This window comes from Amblyomma mixtum, chromosome 8, assembly GCF_055824585.1.
Source record: "Amblyomma mixtum isolate Tamu chromosome 8, ASM5582458v1, whole genome shotgun sequence".
In the NCBI taxonomy this organism is placed as follows: domain Eukaryota; kingdom Metazoa; phylum Arthropoda; class Arachnida; order Ixodida; family Ixodidae; genus Amblyomma; species Amblyomma mixtum.
In genome coordinates, this window is record NC_143019.1 from 85,247,227 (window position 1) to 85,271,763 (window position 24,537).

The 24,537-nt window shown below is 46.1% G+C and overlaps 1 protein-coding gene and 1 non-coding gene across 2 annotated transcripts in view; both read left to right on the plus strand.

Moving 5' to 3' along the window:
* The window catches only part of LOC149333271 (uncharacterized), a 36,252-nt gene extending 25,913 nt beyond the window's left edge, over nucleotides 1–10,339 (plus strand). The window contains exons 10-12 of the mRNA XM_089557693.1: nucleotides 785–907; nucleotides 9,039–9,245; nucleotides 10,145–10,339. Of these exons, the coding sequence (XP_089413819.1) occupies nucleotides 785–907; nucleotides 9,039–9,245; nucleotides 10,145–10,339 (525 nt within the window). The remainder of the gene's footprint in view (nucleotides 1–784; nucleotides 908–9,038; nucleotides 9,246–10,144) is intronic.
* Nucleotides 10,340–19,037: 8,698 nt separating this feature from the next.
* TRNAP-AGG (transfer RNA proline (anticodon AGG)) lies at nucleotides 19,038–19,109 on the plus strand. Its single transcript has one exon. It is a non-coding gene; the product is annotated as a tRNA-Pro (tRNA).
* The last annotated feature ends 5,428 nt before the right edge of the window (nucleotides 19,110–24,537 follow it).

Genomic DNA, 24,537 nt, shown 5'->3' on the forward strand with positions numbered 1-24,537 from the left:
GGAGATAAATTGTCCCCTACAATTTTCTTTACCACGATATAAGCCCTATAAACCACACAACGCTTGAGCCAGGAATCACGTTTGCAACTGTTAGAGTGCAATCTTACGTCTATATGTACACAGATTCAATTTTACCAGACGGCTACGGGTTGGTTGTAGCCGGGCGTCGGACTAAATGCTAGAGGTGTAAAATGCTGGACGATGAAGCAGGCGCGGCCCTAAATGAATCTCTGGTAGGGATCGGAAAGTGCGAGGTGACCCATATCCGATTAATCAGCTAAAATTTGTATTGTTTCCAAATTTTAGCATTCTTTCTCCGATCCTTAGACACCTCGATCGTATGACCACACGGACAGCATTCATTAGGCTACCTCTTTCGAGAGAAACCTGCAAAACAATTTCTCTGTTCAGCAAGTGACCGTGCGATCTTTTGGTTACGGCATTCCAAGCCAACGTTATACCACTGCTGCTTGAAACGGAAACCATGGGTCTATGCTCATCCGATAAACCTTACCTCTGCTGCTGCTGCAGCCGCCACGGTGGCTCAGTGGTTATGGTGCTCGGCTGCTGACCCGAAAGACGCGGGTTCGATCCCGGCCGCGGCGACCGAATTTCTTTGGAGGCGAAATTGTAGAGGCCCGTGTACTGTGCGATGTCAGTGCACGTTAAAGAACCCCAGGTGGTCGAAATTTCCCGAGCCCTCCACTGCGGTGTCCCTCATACCCTGAGTCGCTTTGGGACGTTAAACTTCATAAACTAAACCAAACCCTTACCTCTGCTGCAGGGGGTGCTGGATTGTCCCGGAAGGCGACAGTTCGCGGCAGCTTCGTACAATGCCATCCTGGAGCACGTCTTTAACGAGACGTCGAATCCCGTGTACTACACGAAGATCGTCTATTCCATATCGGCAAGTCATCTCGACTCCCAGTCTGTGTTTATCGTACCACCAGCATGGTGTGTGGGTAACTTGATAGCGGAACGGAGGTCACACAGGTGCTGCATAAACAGGGTTTTTCAGCTAAGACTTTACATAATTTTTAAAAATAAGATTCTCGGGTTAGAAGACCGCTTTTTTTCGGCATAGCATTTTCGGAGGTCTAGGACATCAGAATACAGCTAAGATGTCCTAACTACGAGGCTGGTTAACTAATATTGAATGGTTTACTTGTTAACTGTTGCAGCATAGGCTTATTGATTATTGAAAGGTGTGTACCCCACCATAAGTAATATCCATATCAGTTTTGAGAATTTTGAAAAGGCGTTTACCCTCGGCTGTAGTCCAATAAATTTGGTCTATCTCGACGTGTTACGTGCACTGGAAAGGTTGCATTGCCTGCCATTTCGAAAGTGCATGTATTTTGGCGCGATGTAGGCAAATTTGTTTTAGCCACATCGCCGAGGATAACCGCATTTGCGAAATTTTAAAAACTGATATCGATATTACTTATGATAGTCTGCAGGCCTCTCAGTCATTAAGGAGCCCAACAGTAACAGTTAAAAAGTTAACTATTCAATATTAGTTAACCAGGCTGCCAGTTAGCACGTGTTAACTGTATTCCCATATACCACACTGCTGGCAATACTATGCCTAAAAAAGTGGTCTTTTAACTCAAAAAACTTAATTGAAAAAATTGCGTAAAGTCAGGTGAAGCACCCTCTATGTAGCCTGAAATAGCGCGTGTGAAAACATTTAGAAACGTAAAAAGCTTCAAAGAACATGCTAGTAAAAGTTCAGTAATAAAAACTGTGGGGGCACGTTGGCAGCCTAAAGTGCGCTAGGCGAAAGCCTTTGTCGCGCTACTTCGACAGCCAGTGACCGCCTATGTTTTTTATGGCTGCGCCGCTTGGGAGCCATCCTTCTCCACTAGCTACCGCACACCGACTAACGACGGATCAGCGCTCGACGCCCCCTAAAGCCCCTCGATAATTTGAAAGTAGCGTCTTTCTGTGAACTATGCCGCCGCGCCGCGCTCCCTCGCCGATCCTCCTCTCTCACCTCTCCCATCGGCGCTTTTCTCAACGGTGATTGGCTCCGCGGGCGGTCTCCGGGAAAAGCGCGCGGAAAGTTCGCTCTTTTTGTGTTTTCATTTTTCGTCGGCGCCATTTTTTGGCCAGCCGCCGCTGCTACGACCGAGCTCCCTGGCATTGCGCGCTTGCACTTCGCGTTATTCGCGTTCTTTTTGTGCAGCACTATGCCGAGTTGCTGCGCACTTCAGTGCACAAGCCGGCGTGAAAAAGCCTTTGTTCTTTTCGCGATTCCGAGCGGCAAGAAAGACAGCATTAGAAGAAAAAAGCGGCTGCACAACATCGGCCGCAAGAACTTTACCCTGACGAAGACTGCCCACCTCTGCGAGCAAGTTGCAACTGTGCATTTCTTCCAAGCGACTGTGTATACTGAAACTGCATGCATGCGCATCACAAAGCCAACAACCCCACTTAATTCACTGATCATTTTGCGTCGTTATGCGTGTTATTGTTGTCACTTCATGGTTCCGCTCAACGTGCTATAATAGCGACGGCTGATGCATACAATGTGTTTGCATGTGTTAGCAAGTGTGGAAGCAAAAGTGTTGGTATGCGTGCAGCGGTATCCGCGGTGCGGTAAATTTTTCGTACCTCTGGCAATGGTGCACATCGCAGTAATGCGGCGCATGTCCCGAGCGAGATTTAATCTAGATTTTTTTTATGAGTGCAACTTGTCTAACGATGTCCGCTTATTTGTTGTTTTGCTGAACCGTTACGCTTCTACCAGGTGAGATTATCAATGCCACATTCTCGGAAAAGACCTCATATTGCTTTCACATAAAGAATTCATTTTTTATTCACTTCAGTGCTTTCCATTGTTGCCTGAATGTACTCAGGTATTGTAAATATCCAATGCATGCCATTTTTGTATATTCATTGCTACAGTTTGTGATAATTTGCTTGGTCGCGTAGCCTTTTGTTGAATACGTCATTCGTTCAAAAACTATAGGCCTACATCTGAGCTGTTTCATTTCCCTAAGTATGTTTTTGTTTTCTGTGTTTTGTTTTGAAGACTGCACCCAACGGGAGACAGATGTCCACAGCTGGCTTATTCTTGGTTTTTATGTGTGTTTTCGGCGCAAAACTACACGACTCATCTGTCGTAAACATTGCATCTGAAAAACTGTGTGTCATATTGTGACTGTATTTATACTCAAGACTTATATTAGTCAGGCACTTGCTTTAGGATAGCCTTGACTGTGGCTGACCAAATTGCTAAGACCCTACTTTCTCTTGGGTTTTGTCACGGTCGTTGCTATCAGTCTTTTTTTCCTAACGTAACATCTCTTTAAGCGGATTTAAAAAGGAATAGAATGTGGGTGGAAAATGCCCAAGTGTGCCAAACTTTGGGGGTGGTCTACCTAAATTTGGAAGCCAACACTGAGTTTCTTATAGTCAAATTAGGTTGGACCCCAATGTTGGTCAGATATGGACGACGTCAAATTTATGGGTTCCAGAGAGACAAATTTTGGGGATAGCCCACCTAATTTTGGAGCTCACCATTGAATTGGTCATATTAAAATTAGGCTTGACACCAATGTTGATGAAATTCGGACAAGGTCAAATTTCGGTGGTTGAGAGGGCCAAATTTTGGGGTGCGGACACTTTCCTTGGATGACGGAAAATTGGTGCGCGGATCTTTGGCTCTCGGCTTCAGCTCGACATCAGCTCAATGTCGCCGACAGCGGGAGGTGAAGTCGTTTCATGCTTAATAGAAAAAAGTTCATATTCTTTTCAAGCCGCCGCGAAAATTCTCAACTACAAAAACGATTAAGCCGTTGCATGTGCACTGCGCGGTGTCAACTCAGACTGAACCTTAATGAAAAATTTCAGGACGGCCATCGAAGCAAATGCCCCAGCTTGTTCCCAGCAACCATCCCACTTCTGAAACTCCACTCGTGAACAACTTCATTAACTGTACTTCCGCGATAATTAGTTCGAAGTGAATCTACATTTAACTGAACATTGGTATGCAGAAAATATTCAGGAATGTTCAAATATATTGTAAATATTATGCTTCATATACTATGCCGTGTTGAGACAGACGGTATTGAAAAGTCAAAAAGAATGTGAGATGTATGCAGCAAGTGGTTTTGTTCGTGCCGCAAGCGCTCGTAATTGGCACTTTCATTGCGCGTACGAGACGCTAATTTATGTGGCTCGTGGTAGTCACGCGTGTCGCATGTCTTTCTCGTGTTTTTATTCAATAACAGAGCGTGGAAAAAGCGCGAACTTAAGAGCGCGCGCATGTGCCAGCCAACTGCCCGGACGGCGAGCGAGCGACGCCCAAAAAAGCGTGCCGTGTGCAGCGCGCGCAGCCGGCGGGCGAGGATATTCGAGGAGGAAAACGCCGGAGTGGAGGAGAGTGTCGCTACTTTCAAATTATCGAGGGGCTTTAGACGCCCCTGCGCCGATAGCTCCACCTGTCGACGAAGATGTCGATTGCCTTTTGGCAGCTGCGCTCGTCGATGAGTCACCCCAGGCGCTGGATGTAACGCCGGAAGGACGCACGGGAGAATGAGCCATTAAAGGCTTTCGCCTTTATGTTTCACATATGCTGGGCTACACATCTCGTACAGGTTGCGATGCTATGGCGCTATTCGGACCGTTTGTGCAGTTGCAGCTGCATTGTCGCAAGTGTTCAGGAGAAGTTTGTACCGAAATGACATGAGAGATTACTCGATGTAATTGCTGCCCTTAGCAAAATTCGGTTGCTTGATTCTCTGGGGCTACGCTGATATTGTTTTGTCAGCAAAAGACGAATCTTTTGTTGAAAGAAGTCCGTTAAAAAAATTGTGAATTTCTTTTCGGCCACTCCACTGAAAATCGTGACGCCAATCAAAATATTGACAGGCATATCTAAATACATTATGTGTTGCAAAACATGATAGCTTGATGTTGTATTTACCAGAAGTGAAAGCAGTTCTGGTGTGGTGACATCACTTTCCTTTAAGATCTAATTATCCAGTCTCGTGACGTCACTTTCCTCCAGCCAAGGGAATAATCCGGTCTGATGACGTCGCGTCCTACAGTCAACCAGCGAATTTTATGAATAACTTTTTTTTTTGCTACTGAGGCTTCTGAGCTATCTCAATAAAAATTGTTTCCGGAAGTGCCGTTTTGAAATTGATAACGCTGTACCCTAGCCTCAGAGACCTGAACAGCAAAAAATTGGCGGTGGCTTAGCTCGGCTCGGCCAGGATATGCGACGAGGCAAGCAGTGTGCCTCCTCGGAGCACCGCCACAGCGAAAACGCAAGTTCGTGGCCAAAGTAGCTTCCGCTACAAAGTCGTGGTGAAGTCATCGCAGCTTGCTTGTGAAAACTGTCACTGGCGGTGATACCTATATTAGACATCTGAGTCGTTCCAGCTCCTGACTCCTGGAAGCTCCGGTGAACACTGTCCGGAAACCGCGGCGAACCTCAGGCCGAACTTAGCATCAAAGCAGATGGAAAAGATGGCGCCGAGCATGAAGCGATCTTTTCTAGGTTTTCTTCCAGCGGTATTCAGCTGGGCGGACGCTAAATAAACTGGTGTGTCGTAAGCAGAAGCGTGCTGTAGCGCCTTTTGAAGGTTCATGAGAAAGGGCGAAGACCGCGCATATGGTGGAAGCACATAGCACCGCGTGTTACTAACAAACGCGTTGCTTCACTAATAGAGCGCTGATCACCGGTGAAGAGTCTGTGCTGTTGTTCCGCACGCTACTCTAGAAGCCAAAGCTTTCGGAGGAAACCACCCAAAAATGTGCCACGCCTTTGAAAAAATGCACTTCAACCTTCCGCTTAACCTTGAGGACGATGTAGGCTACAGTTTTTCATTTTTGACTTTTCCTAGATTAGAACGCGGCGATTATCGATACATGTGAACATAATTTCTCCTTAACGTCGCTTGGAACTGTACTGTGGGCTGCAGTCTTTTACTACACGCAGGATGTTTCACCTAAGACATTACGTAATTAAAAAAAAATAGGCCTGTTGAGTTTGAAGAGCGCTTTTTTTGGCATAGCGTTGACAGCTGTGTAGTACATTAGGATACAGCTATGAAGTTATGACTAGCAGTCTGGTCAACTAATAGTAAATAGTTCTTTTTAACTATTTCTGCTACTATCCTTAAATATTGAGAGCCATGTAGCCCATCGTAAGTAATATCCATATCAGGTTCTAGAATTTGGAAAAAGGGTTATCCTCAGTGCTGTGGCCCAAGAAATTTTGGCTTCATCGCGCCAAACCACATGCGATTTCGGGAAGCTTTCAGGCAAAGCAACCTTTCCATTAAGCGATCACAAAATGAACAACGGAGGGGAAAACCTCAGGTTGCTTGAGCCAACGTTTCGACAAGAGGACTTATCTTCGTCTGGGCAAAGCATTCATCATTGGCAGGGATTAAATAGGGCCTTCGCTCCGAGGAGGAATGCCCCGGGTGGGGGAAGGAAGGTGGTGTGAGAGGGGATGAGTGTCAGGAAGGAGAGGGAGGTGAATCTTGATTCCTTAAGCTGCTATAGTGGAAAAACTTATATCCTGGGGGTGTGTAATGAACAAAGGCTTTGAAGGGGCTGCGACGGGGGGGGGGGGGGGGGGGGGGGAGGCGCTGGGTGGACCTGTAGAACTCGGGTAAGAGGATTAATCAGCGTGGCACAGGGAAATGAGAACAAGGCAAACAAAATAGGCTGGCACTGGAAGGAGAAAGAAAGGGGGGTATTTCTAAGGAAGGACAAGGCAGGCGGGGGGGTGGAATGGCTCGAGTTCAGAGAAAGCCAAAAGGTGGGGGTGAAGGGGGTAACAGGAATGTCATGGTTTCCGAGAACTGATAGTAGGGGATGAGGGGAAAAGAAGAAGAAGAAAAAAAAGTGCACAAAGGGAGAGGGTAAGAAGGCCGGAAATGTGGTGGAAGATATGACGTGGGAAGGGTGCAAAGAGCAATAATATACTTATGCGAGGTTCTAGGAAATGGTCTGACCACGTGCAAGACATCTGTTAATTTAAAATTATGCTAACCCTGGAATGTACCTGAGAGATTCCAGTTTTCCTCTGGACATGTTAATCCCTGTTGGTTGCAGTGTTTTAAATTTGTGGATTAGGAATGCTTCTCTGTATTTTCTGTCCCTAGTCGATTTGAAGCCTGACTGAAGAATGAACAATTTGAGTTAATCGAATTTGTGATGGCGTTGATTAAAATCGGTCGACACTGCCCTCTGTTCATTCCGTGTTGTCAGCCCGGTGCCTGTTTAATCTGGCACTCATTGTTTGCCCGGTTTCTCCGATATATTGTTTCTGGCAGAAGGAGCACTGGAGCATGTAGATAATATTGGACGATGTGCAGTCAAAACTGGTCTTTATATCGAAACTGAAATCGCTTGCCGTACTTCTAACCGTAGTGTCCCTTTGTCAATGTTTGCATGTACTGAAGGAGTGTACGATGGGGGGCTAGTTGGTAATCCATGAACTAATAACGAAAACCACGCAAAGGACGATACACAGGGAAGACAGGGAAGACAGGACGCTCGTCCTGTCTACTTCTTCCCTGTGTATCGTCCTTTGCGTGGTTTTCGTTATTAGTTGTTTGCATGTCTTGCATCTAGGTCGCGAGCATGAAGTTACTGTCGGTGGTGGTTTCTTACCGAGCCTAGCATGCACCAGAATGTCCTTCAGGTTTGTGTTGCGTCTGTATGTTACCTTGGTGCGTCGGGAAATATTTTCATGAGACGGTCGTTACCAGTTAAAATGGGGTGGTATTTCCGCAGAATATTGTTTATGTTTGGAAGCGCGTTTGAGTATTTCGTTATAAGTGCAGGAGGTCGTTGACTGTTAGCTTTTGTTCGTTTCTTAAGAACTACATCTCGTTTCAAAGTGGTTGCTCGTTGGAACGTATTATTAAGGGTTGTCTGTGGATGGTTTCTGATGATTAGTGTGTTTTTTAGCGAGTGGAGGTGTTTCAGGTAGTCGTCGTCGTCGCTACATATTCTTCTTAGTCTCGTTGCCTGTCCTACGAATATACCTTGTTTGCAGTGTCTTGGACGATGGCTAGTGAAATCTAAGTATTTGCGGTCGGTCAGTAGGCTTCCTGTAAAGTGTGGTTTTGAGCTTGCTATTTTCTAAATGGACAGTGGTGTCAAAGAAATTGACTTGCGTTTTCGAGGAGTTGAAGGTGAATTTAATGCTGGAGTGGGATGAATTGAAATGTGTGACGAATGCCTTCAGGATCTCAGCCCCATGCTCCGATATCATGAAAATGTCGTCTATGTAACGCAGGTATATAAGTGGTTTTTTCAGAAATGAATTTAGAAGTTTAGATTCTAGTAGCCCCATAAAAATGTTCGCGTAGGTGGGTGCGAAGGGAGTGCCCATGCTTGTTCCAATTACTTGAAGGTAGTAAGAAGAATCGAATTCAAAGCAGTTGAGTGTTAGTACCAATTCAAGTAGCGCGAGGTACACTTCAGTTTCGTGCGGGTGAGCACTTTGAGTTAGAATTTTGGAGAGCGCGTCGATACCTTCATTTATGGGAATATTTGTGTACAAAGCGGCGACGTCAAGTGTGACAAATATGCTATCTGCTGGGATAATGGAAGCGTCATTCAGAGATTCTATTATGCGGAGAAAGTGCGGTGCATCCTCGACAAAGGAAGGGAGGTGGGTGGGAATAACTGCAAGATAGTTATATCTGCAAGATATCTGCAAGATAGCGTAACTCGTCGAAATAGGCAAAATTTGTTCGGCCACAGCGCGGAGGGTAAGCGCGTTTTCGAAATGGTAAAAACTGATATAGATATTAATTACGGTGGGCAACACCCGTCTCTATAAGTAAGGAGACTATCAGTAATAATTAAAAAGTTAACTATTCATCATTAGTTAATCAGCCTGCTGGTCAGCCCGTCTTTGCTGTATTCTGATGCACTACGCCATTGGCATTGCCATACCAAAATAAGCGCTCTTCTAACTCAAAAAGTGTATTTTTTAAAATCGTGTGAATTCTTCGAGGAAACACCCTATACAGTTCGTGGGCGCGCGCTTGACGCAGTTGGGCGCCGATGTATTCAACGCGACGCTGCCTCTCAGCTACCCTCGGCTTCTGGACGCGGCAACGCCTTCCAGTGTCTTCAACGGCCCCACGGTTCAGACCCACAAGACCAGCTACGACCACGTCTGCCGACTGCTCAAGCACGCCTTCGACAACGACGACGAGTGCGTCTGGGCACTCGGAGCGAGCAGCGCGAACGGCACCGAGGTACGCCGCCCAGTGCCTTCCAGGCTTTAAGCTCGATGGGTCAGGCGTCGCCGTTTCTCTCATTTAAGCAACGTATTCCTTATTTCTCAATGCCTGTCATATCATCTCAGTTACGTGAACCCAGCCCTTTCCTTTTGCTCTCTTCTATTCACCGTTACCTAGCTTTCCTGCTCTTCCGGCTCAGCCATGTCTTATCCGATCCGGATAGCTCCTCGTAGAGGGGTCAGGAAGCGTTGCACTGTGCAGCAGCTTGAGTGGTGCGGCGCGATGCTGACGCCGGAGCGAGCCATTTGAGAATGGCCTGTGAACAGGGCTTCCGCGTTGTTCCCATTCGAATAGAAGCGGATGATAGGACATGCACTGAAAATAGAGGTTGAGTTTTTCTAGCCGAAGAAGAGAGTCGGAGCGGCTCTGGTGACACCAGCATTCTGTGAAGTTTGATTCAAGTACAGTATTTAAACCGTCGCTGCAAAGAACTACAGCACAATACAGCCCGATAAGGTGGGTGCTAAGACTGTGCATGAGTAAAAATAGTCATTCAAAGAGTTAAATAAAGCAAAGGTACTCTATGTGCGGTGAAACCTAAACTGCCATAAGACATGCACATGAATGCAGCAAAGCACGGTTTATTGATTTCAGCAGGAGAGTATTTTCTCCTGCTGTTTACTTGGCCACGAGAAGGTTCATATGGCACCAAACCTGATTTAGATGAGCCCGAAAGGAGGATCGAGCCAAGGATCGGGCTGAACAAGGTCACCTCAAGTCGTTCATGTGAGAAGTGTGAGAGGGGACACAACAGCAGCTGAGGAGAGTGCAGTATTAGCTGGTAGTTGAGGCAGTTCTCATTACGTCTTCGAGTTCCTGCGCTAAACACACGCGCGTGCCTCTCTTCCACTCAGATTGCACTGTATGCTGGCCCCGAGGAGCTGCAACTGCGCATGCGCCGCTCGTACGCCGACGGAATCGGCGATGCTCCGGTGGCCGTATTCGACCTCTTTTTGGACGACTTCGACGGACGCTGCACACTGCCCTGGCAGGAGGAGGTGGACTCGCCCCTGGTGGCTGCCATTGCCGAGGCCTCCTTGGCACAATGAGCTGACCCGCGCGCCCCCATACAGGCCAATCCGACACTACCATGGCGGCGGATCGAGCGCTCTGTGCGGACATGCGTGCTGTAACACCAGCGGTGAAAGGAACATCGACAGACACATTATTTTAGTGTAATTTTTTAAGCAGCGTTCGCTGATGGACGTTTTGTGTTTACGAAGAGCACGGCGTGTGGGTAAGATGTGTGGAGTACGATGAACAGCTGGCCGACTATGGACAGATTTTAACGCATTGGTGATGCTATGTTGTTTTTCTTTCGTAGTTGACTCTTGCTTATGAACTTTTTTAGCTACAGTGCTTTCACGGGTACCGGGACAACTGCTTGGTATATCACGGTAGTACTTTCACCCCCATAACCAGCACGTTTCCGTCACCTTAGCTCGTTGATGCGAGATGGAAGTTTTTTTCATGCGCTTTTAAATATTTATCCAACCGTTAATTAGAACGTCGGCTCTTGTTCCGGCTTCTACCCATGCACATGTGGACGCTTTTCCAAGCGAAGTAATGCGTCAGCGCTCTACATGACTACATCCTCGCCTCGAGCACAGGTGCTGCAATGTGAATTTGTTCATTATTCGCTAAAACTAATACTGCATAGTCAAAGACACATCAAACTGCGTCACGCGAGCGCTTGGCTCGTACCGAGCCGCGATCCAGCTTCTGTTGTACGCCTTGTCGCAGTGACATGCTAGTTTGTTCGCTTTGTAGCAGGATGAGCATATAAACAAGGAGTGATCTGCGGCTGTACTGCCCACGCTATAGTTCACTGTCGCGCCGCCATTTATAAACGCAAAAGCTGACCTTGCTGTCTGGGTGCTTCTGAAAATCTCTGTAGGTGCACTAGGTCGGATTGACTACCATGTGTACAGATGCCAAACTTTTTTGGGCTTACGGTTCGACAGTCATTAAGCCAGCTGGTAGGTGATGCGGATTTTCGGTGTGCCGACAATACTTGGATAACAAAATACGATATTGATTGGATGGGTTCTTTAAGAAAATAAAAAACAGCGAAAAAATTTTGCCACTCTCTGCCACTGCATCACCGCTGGTAGGAAAACCATGTGGACATCAGCCAGACTTGAACCCACTATTTCCCTCCCATCAAGTTCCGTCGAGAGAAGGTTTTCCGTTGCCAAGTCATGCTGTAACAATGCGCTAATTAAATCTTGCATTCACTCTATGCAAGAAATGTTCGATCACCAAGTCTTGCTGGTCAAATGTTTAGGGGAATCCCCCAAGCTGGAGTAGATTTGTAATAAGGGAGTAATTACTCAATGGCATCCACCCGAGCGCAGCCGTACGGCTACAGAGGAAAGCATACAGCTCTCTCAGAAACTTCGTCGTTAATGAAAAATTCGTCCTGGTCCGGGGTTCGAACCCGGGACCACCGCTTCACCGGAGCAGTCGCTCTACCAATTGAGCTAACCGGGACGGCAACCTTATGGTAGGGCGAGAGCGAATTGAACAATAACTCGAAGTGGGAATCCCCCAAGCTGGAGTAGATTTGTAATAAGGGAGTAATTACTCAATGGCATCCACCCGAACGCAGCCGTACGGCTACAAAGGAAAGCTATACAGCTTTCTCAGAAACTTCGTAGTTAACGAAAAATTCGTCCTCGTCCGGGGTTTGAACCCGGGACCACCGCTTCACCGGAGCAGTCGCTCTACCAATAGGGCTAACTGTTCCCACTTCGAGTTATTGATTAATTCGCCCTCGCCCTACCGTAAGCTCGCCGTCCCGGTTAGCTCAATTGGTAGAGCGACTGCTCCGGTGAAGCGGTGGTCCCGGGTTCGAACCCCGGACCAGGACGAATTTTTCATTAACGACGAAGTTTCTGAGAGAGCTGTACAGCTTTCCTTTGTAGCCGTACGGCTGCGCTCGGGTGGATGCCATTGAGTAATTATTCCCTTATTACAAATCTACTCCAGCTTGGGGGATTCCCCTAAATATTTGACCAACACTGTTGAGTTCCCACTTCGAGTTATTGATCAATTCGCTCTCGCCCTACCGTAAGCTTGCCGTCCCGGTTAGCTCAATTGGTAGAGCGACTGCTCCGGTGAAGTGGTGGTCCCGGGTTCGAACCCCGGACCAGGACGAATTTTTCATTAACTACGAAGTTTCTGAGAAAGCTGTATAGCTTTTTTTGTAGCCGTACGGCTGCGCTCGGGTGGATGCCATTGAGTAATTACTCCCTTATTACCAAGTCTTGCTGTAACAATTCGCTAATTAAATCTTGCATTCACTCTATGCAAGAAATGTTCGATCACCACACAGGTCCTCTTGTGAAGGCGGATTATCCCTAGCAGCTGCTTGTCTGTGTCAGAAGCAGTCCTGAGTAGGTTAAGGAGAAACAAGGCTGAACAGACAGAACCCACCTAGAAAAAAGAACACTACAGCTATTGCCTACATTCATCATTTCTCACATAGTCTAAAAAAAAGAATGGCACTCAAGCCCACGTCAGAGTTGTGTTTTCGGCTCCAGGTAGGCTCGCAAAGATGCGCAAGAAATAACACCAATTAATTCCACAAGGGCATGCACTACAAAGCACGAGAATCAGTTCGTCGCATGTGAAGAGTGTGTCTGTGGCATCTCATTATCTTGCGGTAAGCAATACGTAGACCAGACGGAAAGATGTATTAATGAACGCCTAAGGGAATGCAATAACGAGGTGTACCAAACTGTGAAAGGGCATCTCGGCATACATTGCAGAGATTGCAAAACTAAACCTTGCTACCCAGGCTTCACACAAACAAAGGTATTGTGCAGGAACAGTAATAAGGTAACGCGTGAAATTACTGAAACCGTGCAAAGACACATGCGTTGGCAATCCCCCCCCATAGCCATCAGCCAAAGGATCAGGGTTTCTGGTCACTGGGAAGTGATGCTGGTGTTGTGTACATTTTTTCGGTTGCTCCTGTGTATGAACGAGCGTCAGTCGTCACCAAGTTTTTCCTCGTGTTGTTTGTTGTGTATTATATGTTCCCTCGTTCCAAGCAATAAAACTCTTGTTGCAAGTCGGCGCCTGTTTTCCTGTGTCTTTCCTTTCGTCCTGTCAAAAGTCGCGCAGTTCTTTTGAAATGGCATACCAAGTCGCCCAAGCATCGGTTCTAATCATTGTTCATGACATACATAACGAGGGGTACTATTAAAAAAAAACAATTACTTCACTGCTGTTAAGATAGATTTCAGCGATGAAATGATAGTCATGTTTTCTCATGCTAAATGTAGTGCTGAAGCCACTTTATTCAAGCATTTCATACCTTTTTTCGTTCTCTCTTTAGCAATTTCGTTTTTAGGAGTCTTCAGAGGAGGGAGAAAGGCATTTCATACCTTTTTTCGTTCTCTCTTTAGCAATTTCGTTTTTAGGAGTCTTCAGAGGGAGAAGGTCGCATGTGGTGTAAAAAAAAAAAGAATAACTCTGGGAACTCCAAAAGTAATGTTTAATTATTTTCGCACATTTAAGCCCAACGAACCTTGAGGAGAAGGCATTTCAGACGATAGCCGGAAACGTCAGCATTCATCTCACGCCACACGCAAAGGAAGTTTTTACTTGCTGGTCTGCACATCAGAAAATATAAAAACGAGCAAGACAGGTTTGTCTGCCCAGCCAGATTACGTCGAAATGTAAGGGTCGATCACTAGGCATTCTTCAATCACCGTCAGCCTCACGAAGAAAAATTTAGCAAATTCTTAACTAGGTATATCTTGAACACTTTTCTTTTCCTCTTTCATTTAATGTTCGAAACAGTATAGTTGTCGGGTTGTTATGTGTGCTAAAGTAAGAACACTTCCTTCGATAATAGTAAAAAGTCAGAATAAAGCATGCGCCTTTTCGTCAGATTTTCGAGTGTTACTTTGCTGTGGCTTCTCCCCGTGTTGCTATCTTTCTATGCAGTTGGTCTCTCGAATTTAGACGCAGCCAGGCAGAGCTGGCGAGATGTGGAAGCGCTTGAAGCTGATTGCATCAAACTTGGAAGACAAATTGCACCAAAAGTTTTGTTCAGTTATCGCATACTGAGTTCGCACACATAATGGTTCTTGCGAAAACTGTTAGATGTTTCCAACAGGAAAAGCAGATGTAGAATTCGATGTCTAATTCTGCTCCTAGAGTAATGTTCGGACGCAGAAGTCCAGATTTCCTAGTCAGTTCCTGCAGGTTTCTCAATTACACAACACTAAGACAACGGCAGAAAGTCGAAACCCATTGTCGTAAAGGGGAAAGGAAAAAAAAGACTACTTAGTGTACGGGTGAAAAATGGGCGGGAAATCGCTTAGTTCTGAGATCTTTATATTGGCGCTTATTGTTTTCAAGAAATTATGGTGCAAGCGCTGTCTTGGAACAATACCTCGAAACACCTAATAATGACGCAATTTGCGAATGCAGGCTCGTCAGCGCCCATTCAAACATTAAATAGAACAAGAGACGCCTTCCGTTAGCACTGGTTGGATTTATTTCCTTTCTTTTACTCTCTCCATGCGGTATGAACATCTGCCTCGCATAGTGGAGGTGTGTGTTTCGATGTCCAGGGTGGTGGGGTACCCACCGGTTTTCCGAACAACGCGATATTTTTCTAGGCTAGCCTCGCGCTCGTCTTCCCTACACCGAAACGCCGAGCACCGCTTCCTTACAAAAGTGGAGCCAGCATATGAAGTGTAAAGTTGATGCATTACTCATGACTCGTTAAAAATACACCATGGAGGCAGTTATATGCGTCACCAGTCATGTCAGAATAGTGGCGTTAATAAAAGATGCTCATGATAACATGTTCCATGGTGCTGGTAGCACACGGCTATATTCAATATTATAAATTAAAATTAAAAATTAAAAATATTAAAATTTGTCTTGGAACACCCACATTGATAATCTTGCTCTGGAGCTCAGTAGATCGCTCGGCTGCTTGTATAGAATAAGTTCACTTATACCTTTGTGGCTTAAAGTTTCTCTTTATTATACTCTCTTTTATTCCAGACTTTCCTACTGCATTTTGGTTTGGGGTACAACCTCTAGTAGAAACTACCTCCGAATACTAAAGTTCCAGAAGCGTGTACTTCGCTTACTTGAAAGATATGCAGGACACCCACAAGACTTACCAACAGGTCCACTGTTTGTAAAGTATTCTCTGCTAAGAGCTGATGAAATTTATTGCTTCAAGTTATTGCAGTATGTACAAAAACATAAACTACACGCATTTAGCAGTCCCGCTGAAACACACACGCTCGCCCTTCGAAGGCAAGAGCGCAGAAAGCCTCGAACACGCACGAATTATGGGAAACAATATTTAAATTACCAAATTCCGGTGCTTCTAAATAAACTTCCAGATGATGTCGACGTCAATAAATCTATTAAAAAATAAACGTTCAAAACAATGGTTATCGAGAAAGAAATTTGCTACCAGTGACTTCTCTCTTAAAGCCATATGTAGCGTTTCTTTGTAAAACAGTGCTCTTTTACTGTGTGTTGGATGTCGCCTTTTTCTGTTTTTTTCCTCCTTTTCACATGTACATCAGTTCGCCACGATGATTGATCTTTGCATTTGTGTTCATATGTTTTTTTCCCCCGTTTTGTCACATCTACGACAAGAAATCTGTTTTATATATTTGGGTGCAGTGATATGTACTAGATCCTCTATGACATAGAACTGTGTAGAGTGTAACTACAAATGTGTGTGCTGTTTTCTTAAATTTCTTTTGTAATGTTGTCGAAAGTGTATGCGGAGGGAGGGCCTCGTCAGGCTAGTAGCCTTTGCTCTCCCTTCGCTTTTTCCTTGTATTGGAAACAAACCAATAAACAAACAAACAATTAAACAAACAAACAAACAAACAAATATGACGAAAATATCCGCAAAAATACCAGGCAGCATAGCCTGTACCAATCCTCTAGAGTAAAGCCCAGTTTGTACCTTGTGGAGCTCTGCATTGAGTCCTTACTAATAGCAGGCTTTTTTTTTTACTTCGAGAAGAAATCGACTTCCTCGTTCACTTGTAACAAGTTTTCACAGTGCTGTTGCAGGCCTATACAAGTAGTAGTTCCTTCCATATACTTATCTGAGTAGCCCTTAATGTTTTTGAATTATTGAAAGTTCAAGGCGCTCTCAAACAAAGCTGCATCGAAATTTTGTCATGAAGCACTCCGAAATATGATTCTGGTAGTAGTCAGAACAAGTAATACGAAGCCTTAGCAGTAGCATTAATTTTTGATAGCCTGATTGTTATCGTCGTGCAGTAGGTTTAAACAAAAGAAAAGCTAGCAGGGTGTGGCAAAAATTCAATTCGGCCAATGAGATTTAAGACATCGGCATTGAATGGGTGACGACTACTGACGCCGAACATGTAATTTGGGGCCAATCGAGAGGCCTTCTCGACTGGCGGCGAAGATTTCTTACGATACCCTGCTCCCCATTTCAGTTCCAATTCCATTTTTTTTGATAACGCCAAGCCAAATCACTAGCTACAAAACATAGCTTGTTTAATGAGCAGCTATATGCATTCACTTCATGATTTATGCCCGCACATTTAATATTTCACTTTGGCAAAGCCAGGAATTTCTGAGGCGCATTTTAACGACGGAAAGCTGCTTTTGAACGCAAAAAATTCAGGGGGCACTTTCACTGTCTAAAGTGGGTAGAGGCGGAAGCGTTTTCCGCACCACCTTCGCTGTTTCTGTGGCACCGGTGGCGTCACATATAATTGAGTACTAATTACTAAGTGATGACAAATCACTAATTAATGGTTAATTACTGATTAATGCCTGAATACTAATTAACTGCTAATTAATGACGCTTAAGCTTCGCCTTTAGGAGTGGAACGCGACAGCGCGTTGTAGCGCTGCCAGAGAGTCCACGGAACACCACCCGTTCAGCGCGATGCCTTGCCCTTTGAACGCAACGCTTTTTGAGGAAAGGAAATGGCGCAGTAATTCTCTGTCATCTCGGTGGACACCTGAACAGCACCGTAGAGGAAGGGAGGAAGTGGGAGTGAAAGAAGATAGATAAAGAGGAGCCGTAATGAAGAAAATGAAAATTGTATTTGAGGAAAGGAAATTACGCAGTAACTGTCTCACAAAATTCAGGGGGGCACTTTTTTGACCTAAAGTGTGGTCACTGCTGCCCCTAAGAGTGGAACGCGACAGCGTCTTGCAACGCTGCCAAGGAGTCCATAGAACGCCATTGCCCATTGGGTTCTACGCCTCGCTCGTCAGTAAATTGGTTTTTGAGGAAAGGAAATGTATCTGTCTCTCATTTGTCGGTGGACACCAAAACCTCGCGGGAAGGGAATGGAGGAGGATGAGAGTGAGTGAAGACACCGTATTCACTAGACGCGCCTTTGTTCATTCCAAACCGTCGAGCTGGCATGGCGGAGCTTAAAATTCCCGCAACATACACAACGGCTCTAGTCTTGAGAGCCACTCGGGAGGCTCCGCAGCTGCTTTTTGGATTGCAAGAAACCAGTCCATGCTTTCCCGAAAATAAATTCGGGCCGGTCGTGCGTCTTTGTCACAATGGGAGCCTGCCATTCTGGAGCGCCATATACAGTGGAGGCCCAAGAGCATTATGAGATCAAAAGGTGCCCCATCCTCATTATCAGTGACGAAGCCAGTCTCGTGCTGGCTGACCACGACAGTGTCGTATGTATATAGCGTTATGTGTATTTTCGTTGTGCAATGTCATGAGCCAAAGGCAGGCAATAAAGAAAAAAAAAAGCTGGCATGGCGGAGTGGATAGCATGCTCGTCTCTCACGCCGAAGACCGGGGTTCGATTCCTGAGCTCGACCAATTTCTTAATCGGTTTTATTTATTTATGTGGCCTGACTAGTAAAGCTAATTAGGCTAATTGGGTAATTAAGCAATTAACTAAGCTCAGCCCCACTTAATTGGAGCATCACTAAACGATCCCTTCAATTGGTTGCATGGCTACTAGCCAAAGTACAATTGGCCCCGTTTGAAATTCGCGCACTGTGACGTCATGACCGTTTCCACCAATTGAAAAGCGTGACATTTTCTGTCGACAACTGCTGCTTACAACGATGAGACATTAAAGGCTTCCGCCTCAATAATTTCACAGTTCATAAGATCGCACCATAGCAATCTATACATATAGAGAGCACTTCTTCTTCTCCCCACGCACTCCTCTGGAAACCTCTTCTTTTCCGCAACTTAGTGACAAAAACGCCCGCCATTGACTATGGTAGCATTGTCTACTCTAGGCGAGGACAGTACCAACTGAAACTGCAAGGTTTACATAAGCATTGAAAGATTAGACCATTTGCATCATGTTTTTGGCAATACGTTAAGATATACCACAATGGCCCCAGAATTATTCTTAAAATGCACCTCATTGGGTTTCATTGGCAGTCAACAACTGGGTGCGAGCGCAGAACAAACTTTAGGAGCAAGTTCCTGCTGTGCATCCTAAGGCGCTACCGTTTCACTACAGTCAGCCGAAAGCCCGTAACTGTAACGACAAGCTCTCAGGTTGCCTTTCAGGAAAGTACTGCTCATTCAAATTGTTAACATATTGCACAAGCAAGGAACGCACCAAAAGGAACTAGTATTTTTTTCCTAATCACCTCCAAAAAATTAAAAAAGAGCAAAACCGCAAGACGTGGACGAACCGCGGTGAATGATGGAGGCTTGATGAGCTTTTTTCCAAATTAAAAAAGAACACGCTTGTCGTTCACGTAGCTGGCTCGTTGGTCTAGGGGTATGATTCTCGCTTAGGGTGCGAGAGGTCCCGGGTTCAAATCCCGGACGAGCCCGTATTTTTTTTTTTACTGTGTATAACAAGCAGGGAAGAAAAGTCTTGAACCTTCATTGCCGGCAAGCAACGAAGACACAACTGGCCATCGACTGCGATGTAAAGCGACATAACAACAACATCAAACTCGCCTTACAAGCTTTAATAGAGAGTGCATACGCCTCTGCAGATTTTACTGACATGCAAGAATTCATGGTCGGTATATTTACACAACAATCTTAAATACAAATAATGAAAGCGCGCCGCTGTTTCAGTACAATCAGGCGGAAGCCAGTAATTGTTATACACAGCTTGAACGCAAGCGCTCAGGTTGTTTTCCGGAAAGTACTCATTTAAATTCACAACATTGCACGGGAAAACAGTCCATGAACGGGCTGTTGCCATTTTTTCATGATTACCACCAAAACAATTAAAAATAAAAACTTGAAAACTCAAAACATGGACGAAAGGCGTTAAATTATTGAGGCGCTAACAGCTTTATTTCCAAATAAAAGAAAGACTTCTCTCGCACAGCTGGCTCCTTTTCGGGATATGATCCTCGGTCAGGGTGCGAGATGTGCCGAGTTGAAATCAAGCGAAAGGTTTTATTTTAATTCCCTAAAATAAGCAGACCCAGCGGTTTTGCGGCCATCAGCTTAGAAGCCATCGTAGTGGTGGGGTAGGAGAGGTTGGCTAAATTTAAAGACGGCTGTATTTTAAGACGTTTCATTTTCTTCTGGTTTTATTTAGTCATCTACCATTGGTCGCAACCACGGTGACGTAGGATGTGCAGAATGACTTCACGGTCAATGTGTCTGGAACTAACACTTAGGATAGGAAAAACATTTTACTACAGCATATGATGATTCTGGCCTGAAATGGGACGGAAACACAAGTAGGCGGACAGGAGTGGCCGCAAAAAAATGGCGAATATTTTGTTCAGAACAAGCCAAGCGCCGATGTTGGTTTCCTTGACTCCACTTTTTGTTCATTTTCACAATGCAAGTTTTCGCGACCGCCTTCCTGCTTCGAGCCCATGTTTAAGCACGCTTAAGCACCACTGCTATACCTATGGAACAGTCCTGTAAACTCAGAAGTTATATATATATATATATATATATATATATATTGACGACTGTTAACCGTAGTTAAAGTCCGTAAACAATGCTCGCTTAAAATTTCAGCATGCATTGTATGTAGTTTGTCTTCTTACCTGCTGCCCAGATTGCAAGCGGACAGTTTGTCCTCCTCGCATACTTCAAGAGGGCAGGAGTGCCACGGGTTTCACTTCAAGCCATTATTTACCCGCGCGAAAACGTGACATTAATAATGAGGCCGCCCACCACCTTCTGAAATTCCTTCAGGACACTGATCTTGCCTCAAAATGATGACTGCAGCAATTGATGAATATTGCGAATGTTTGTGTCCCTGGCTAACTACACCAGTAGCTAATAAATCATCTCTACAACAGCATCCTTGTAATTAAACAATGAGAAAAAAAAAGGCTTTAAAAAATGATGGTTGATATGCATAGTTAGACCATATGCGAATTAGGTTCACTAGCATTTCGGTTTTCACTTCGGCTGCGGTGTTCAGACCTCGCGTTCATGTAAGGTAGTTTTTCAGAGAGCGATAATGGGTTAATGTCCATATATGCGAAATTGGTCATTCTCAACATTCATAGATACTTGGGATTCTTCCTTCCCTCTTTTGGCACAGTGGTGCAGCGGTCAAGTGATGCGCCAGTGCCTTTCAATGGCAGGTGCTGCCATCGGTGGAACTTGGGTTGCTTCGGTTGGGTTGCAATCCAGGTTGCTTGTCACGAGCAACCCCTCGTGATTAATTAAGCTGCAGGCTGCAGGCTGCGGGGCATGTGGCAGGGCGGGGCAGGCTGCGGGGCATGTGGGAATGTGTGTGTAAACAGCCTCGCACAAAATCGGCTTCAGACAAGCAGACAGACAGACAGAAAGACAGACTGAGTGACTAAATGCGGGGAATGGCCACTACAAGTACTAGCGCATGAAAATAACAATTTTGAAAGCAATTTGCCTCCCAGGCTGTGTGACTGCGGAGGTGGCCTTGTGCAACTTATCTAATATGAGGTTGATGTCGTTGCGTATGGTTGCCTTCTCAACGCTTTTCACTCTGATAGCCTGAAATTCCTTGCAGCTGTCATCTATGCAGTTCTTATGTAGTTCCTCTCGAGCGCGTCTTTCTTGTCCTGTTGTATACCTCGTCTTTGTAAACTTTGTAAACTTTGTAAACTTTGTAACTTTGTAAAATTTGTAAACATTTGCCGGGAAGCGTACTTTGGTAAATATATGGCATCGCTTACAATTTTGTTGCGGTTGCAGCTGGTGATAAGTGAACATGGGCACATGATGAACGCCTATAGGTGAAAAGAAAAAAAAAAGATGCCAAGCCCGATTCCGTAAAAAAGAAAAAAAAATACAACTAATGCACAGTTTGAATGCGTCTCCCGTCTTAGTGTCCCATCTGCAAAATAAGAGTCACGGCACATCTCTCGACCAATGAATTTAGCTGCTACCTGTCACATTGTGCATGTTGCTCAGAATTCCGTGGCCAGGTATATTGACATCCCAAGGCCACGGGACCTCTCTCGACGTATCACGGTAGCCAATCAAGGCAGGTTATCATGTCAAGGTCGCGTGAATCCTTTCGACCAATCAGCGAATTTCGTGGCATCAGACATTCTTATGCTTTCAGAATTATAATCGGAATTGTAATTCACTCTCACTAAAAATGCTTAACGAGCGCTCCGCAAGAGCTGCCCGTTGGCAGCGTTAGTCGAAGCCGCCATTTTATCAATATTAGCATGTGGGGATGAACCCTAGTGGGGCTGCCCTTTGTTAAATAGAGACAGGTTTACTTTACAGAAATGCACAGAGCACGGCCTAAGGGATCATTACCTGGCCTGCTGCTCTGCATATGGGGAAAGTATGGCATGACAAACAGTGCTTAGTGCCCCAAAGCCACATGTTCTTCAAGGGGCGCCGTAGTAAAAGGCTCCGGATAAATTTCGACCACGTAGCTATCTTTACTGCGCACTGACATCGCGCGGTACACGGGCGCTTTTCGTTTGGACGAGGAGGAAAAAAAGCGGTATGAATGAAGACGTTGAGGATATAAGACAGGTCGGAATACACAGAAGCACATCAGGATGCCCCTAATCGCAACCGCGAGTCGACAAACGTATTGCACTAGAAAAGAAGAAGAACCCGCGTTTCCTACAGAGCTTTCAAACTCCCGGTTTTGCGCCCATTGACGCAGACGAAGAAGGACTCGTGCTGCCCTGCGCGTGCTGTCCGTCACCATCCCGTGCCCGCGTGTTTCAGAACGAAGAAGCATCGAACAGGCTAGCACCGCCATTTTGTTCCTCAAGCCACGACAAGAGATTGCGCTCTGGCCTCCGACCAGAAAACTTCTGGAATGACGTCCGCAGGAACTCGTTCGCCTCCTCCTGCGCCTCCCGAAGAACCCGAGGCTTCAGCTGCAGAAGCTGCTCCTGCAGAGGCCCTGCCAATCGTCTCGGACCGAGGGACGTCCTCCGCGACAGTTCTGTCCGGAGCACAAAACGCCCCTGCTGACACGTCTGCCACGACGACCCGCCTCCAGCGTCGACAACGACGCCGACGTCCGTCACGCGCGTCTTCATCTAGCAACACGTCGCGGGAGTCGGCGCCAAAGCCGCGAAAGGCTCCGGACGCGGAGCTCAGCGAAGCCGTAGGTCGACCTCCCCCGGTGACGCGGCGCAAAAGGGAACCGAGCGCCGCCATGCAGCCTCGCCACACGCAGCAGGTGAGCAGGGAATTATTGGAGGCGTTCGCTCCAGAGTCAGAGTGAGGGATCTGGAGCGTCATAATAATATAGATGATTAGTCACAGGACAATGAGGGATACCGCCTGTTATGTAAGCAACGCTCGCATTTTCAATGGTTGTCAGATCATCTGCGTTCCAACGAAATCACTCCCAGCGGCTCGTCCACCCGACATCCGCGAGGCGGTGCACTTTAGCGTGACCAGGCGTGACCTTAGTCTTTCTGCCTTAGCCGTACACACTTAAAAAGAATACGCCTGTATGGGAGTAAACACGGAGTAAGCTCTCCCCTGCCGCACTGATAGGAGCCGTAGCGGTGGCTCAGTGGTTGTGGTGCTCGGCTGCTGGCCAGAAAGACGCGGGTTCGATACCGGCCGCGGCAGTCGAATTTCAAAAGAGACGAAATTCTAGAAGTCCGTGTACTGTGCAAAGTCAATGCACGTTAAAGAACCCCAGTTGGTCGAAATTTTCGGAAACCTTCACTACGGCGTCCCTCATAGCCTGTGTTGCTTTGGGACGTTAAATCCCATGAACCAAACGAAGCCAAACTTTTCATAAAAGCGCGTGCGCTATAGAACAGCTTGCACCCTTTTTACTCCTTTATGTTAGGAGTGCAATAGCAAAAAAAAAAAACAACAACAGAGGAGGGCAATAGAGAGGGATAGGACATGGCTCGATTTACTACTTGCATCCTATCTGCCAGTAATTGCTACAACAAAATGCACTGCAGTGGCAATGAGGCACATCGGCGACCCGCGAGTCACGTGACCGATGACTGTCATTTTTTTCACGCTACCCACTTTGCCGTTGCCAGTGAGCCCACGTGATGCTGACGACATCTCTTGCGGGCAACGCTGTCTCAGGAATCCTTTCGTTTAGTGCAGTTGCGCTTGCGTAGGATTATGATCCATTTTTCCAGCTCACAAAATAACACGACAGAGGAAAAGTAGACATCGTGCACGTCCTCCCTACGGCCGTGTGTTTTGCGCTGGAAACATCAGTCATAGTGTTAAGAACCACCAACTAGACAAGTTCTACACGCCTGCGTAGGATGGCGCCACCGAACACTTCCACCGCGTGCGCCTTGACAAAAATATTGCTATACAGGCGGGCCTCAACCATAAAGATCGTGGAGGGCCGGCGCGTGGGGACTTTCGAGAACGTGTGATCTCCCATTAAGCCATCGCTTACCCAGACGCTCATCGTAATAAAAAAAGTTCTCTAAGCGAATTACTTCTAGGGACATGCACTAGTGCGCTGCGGCGGCGGCTGTGCTGTTTAAATCACGCCACTTAATTCGAGCTGCGCAATCGAGGGGCATAGATTCTGATCGCGGTTGGAACTGATAAATATTTCGGCATATTTTATTTTCGGGTGATTTCTAGTGGTGGGGATAGACGGACGAACAGCAAAGGCGGACGGTGTGAGGAAATAATGCTATGCATTCGCGCTTTGAAAATTTCCGCTTTCTGTGCGAAAACCACCGCCTTCTCTCGGCGCGTCCTGCAGCCTTCTGATGAGCAAGCTCCGGCGGCACAGTCACTGCTTTCTGGTACCGATACGTGGACGCCAGCGCCGGAATCGGTGATTAAAGACCGTCCAAGTACAGCGGA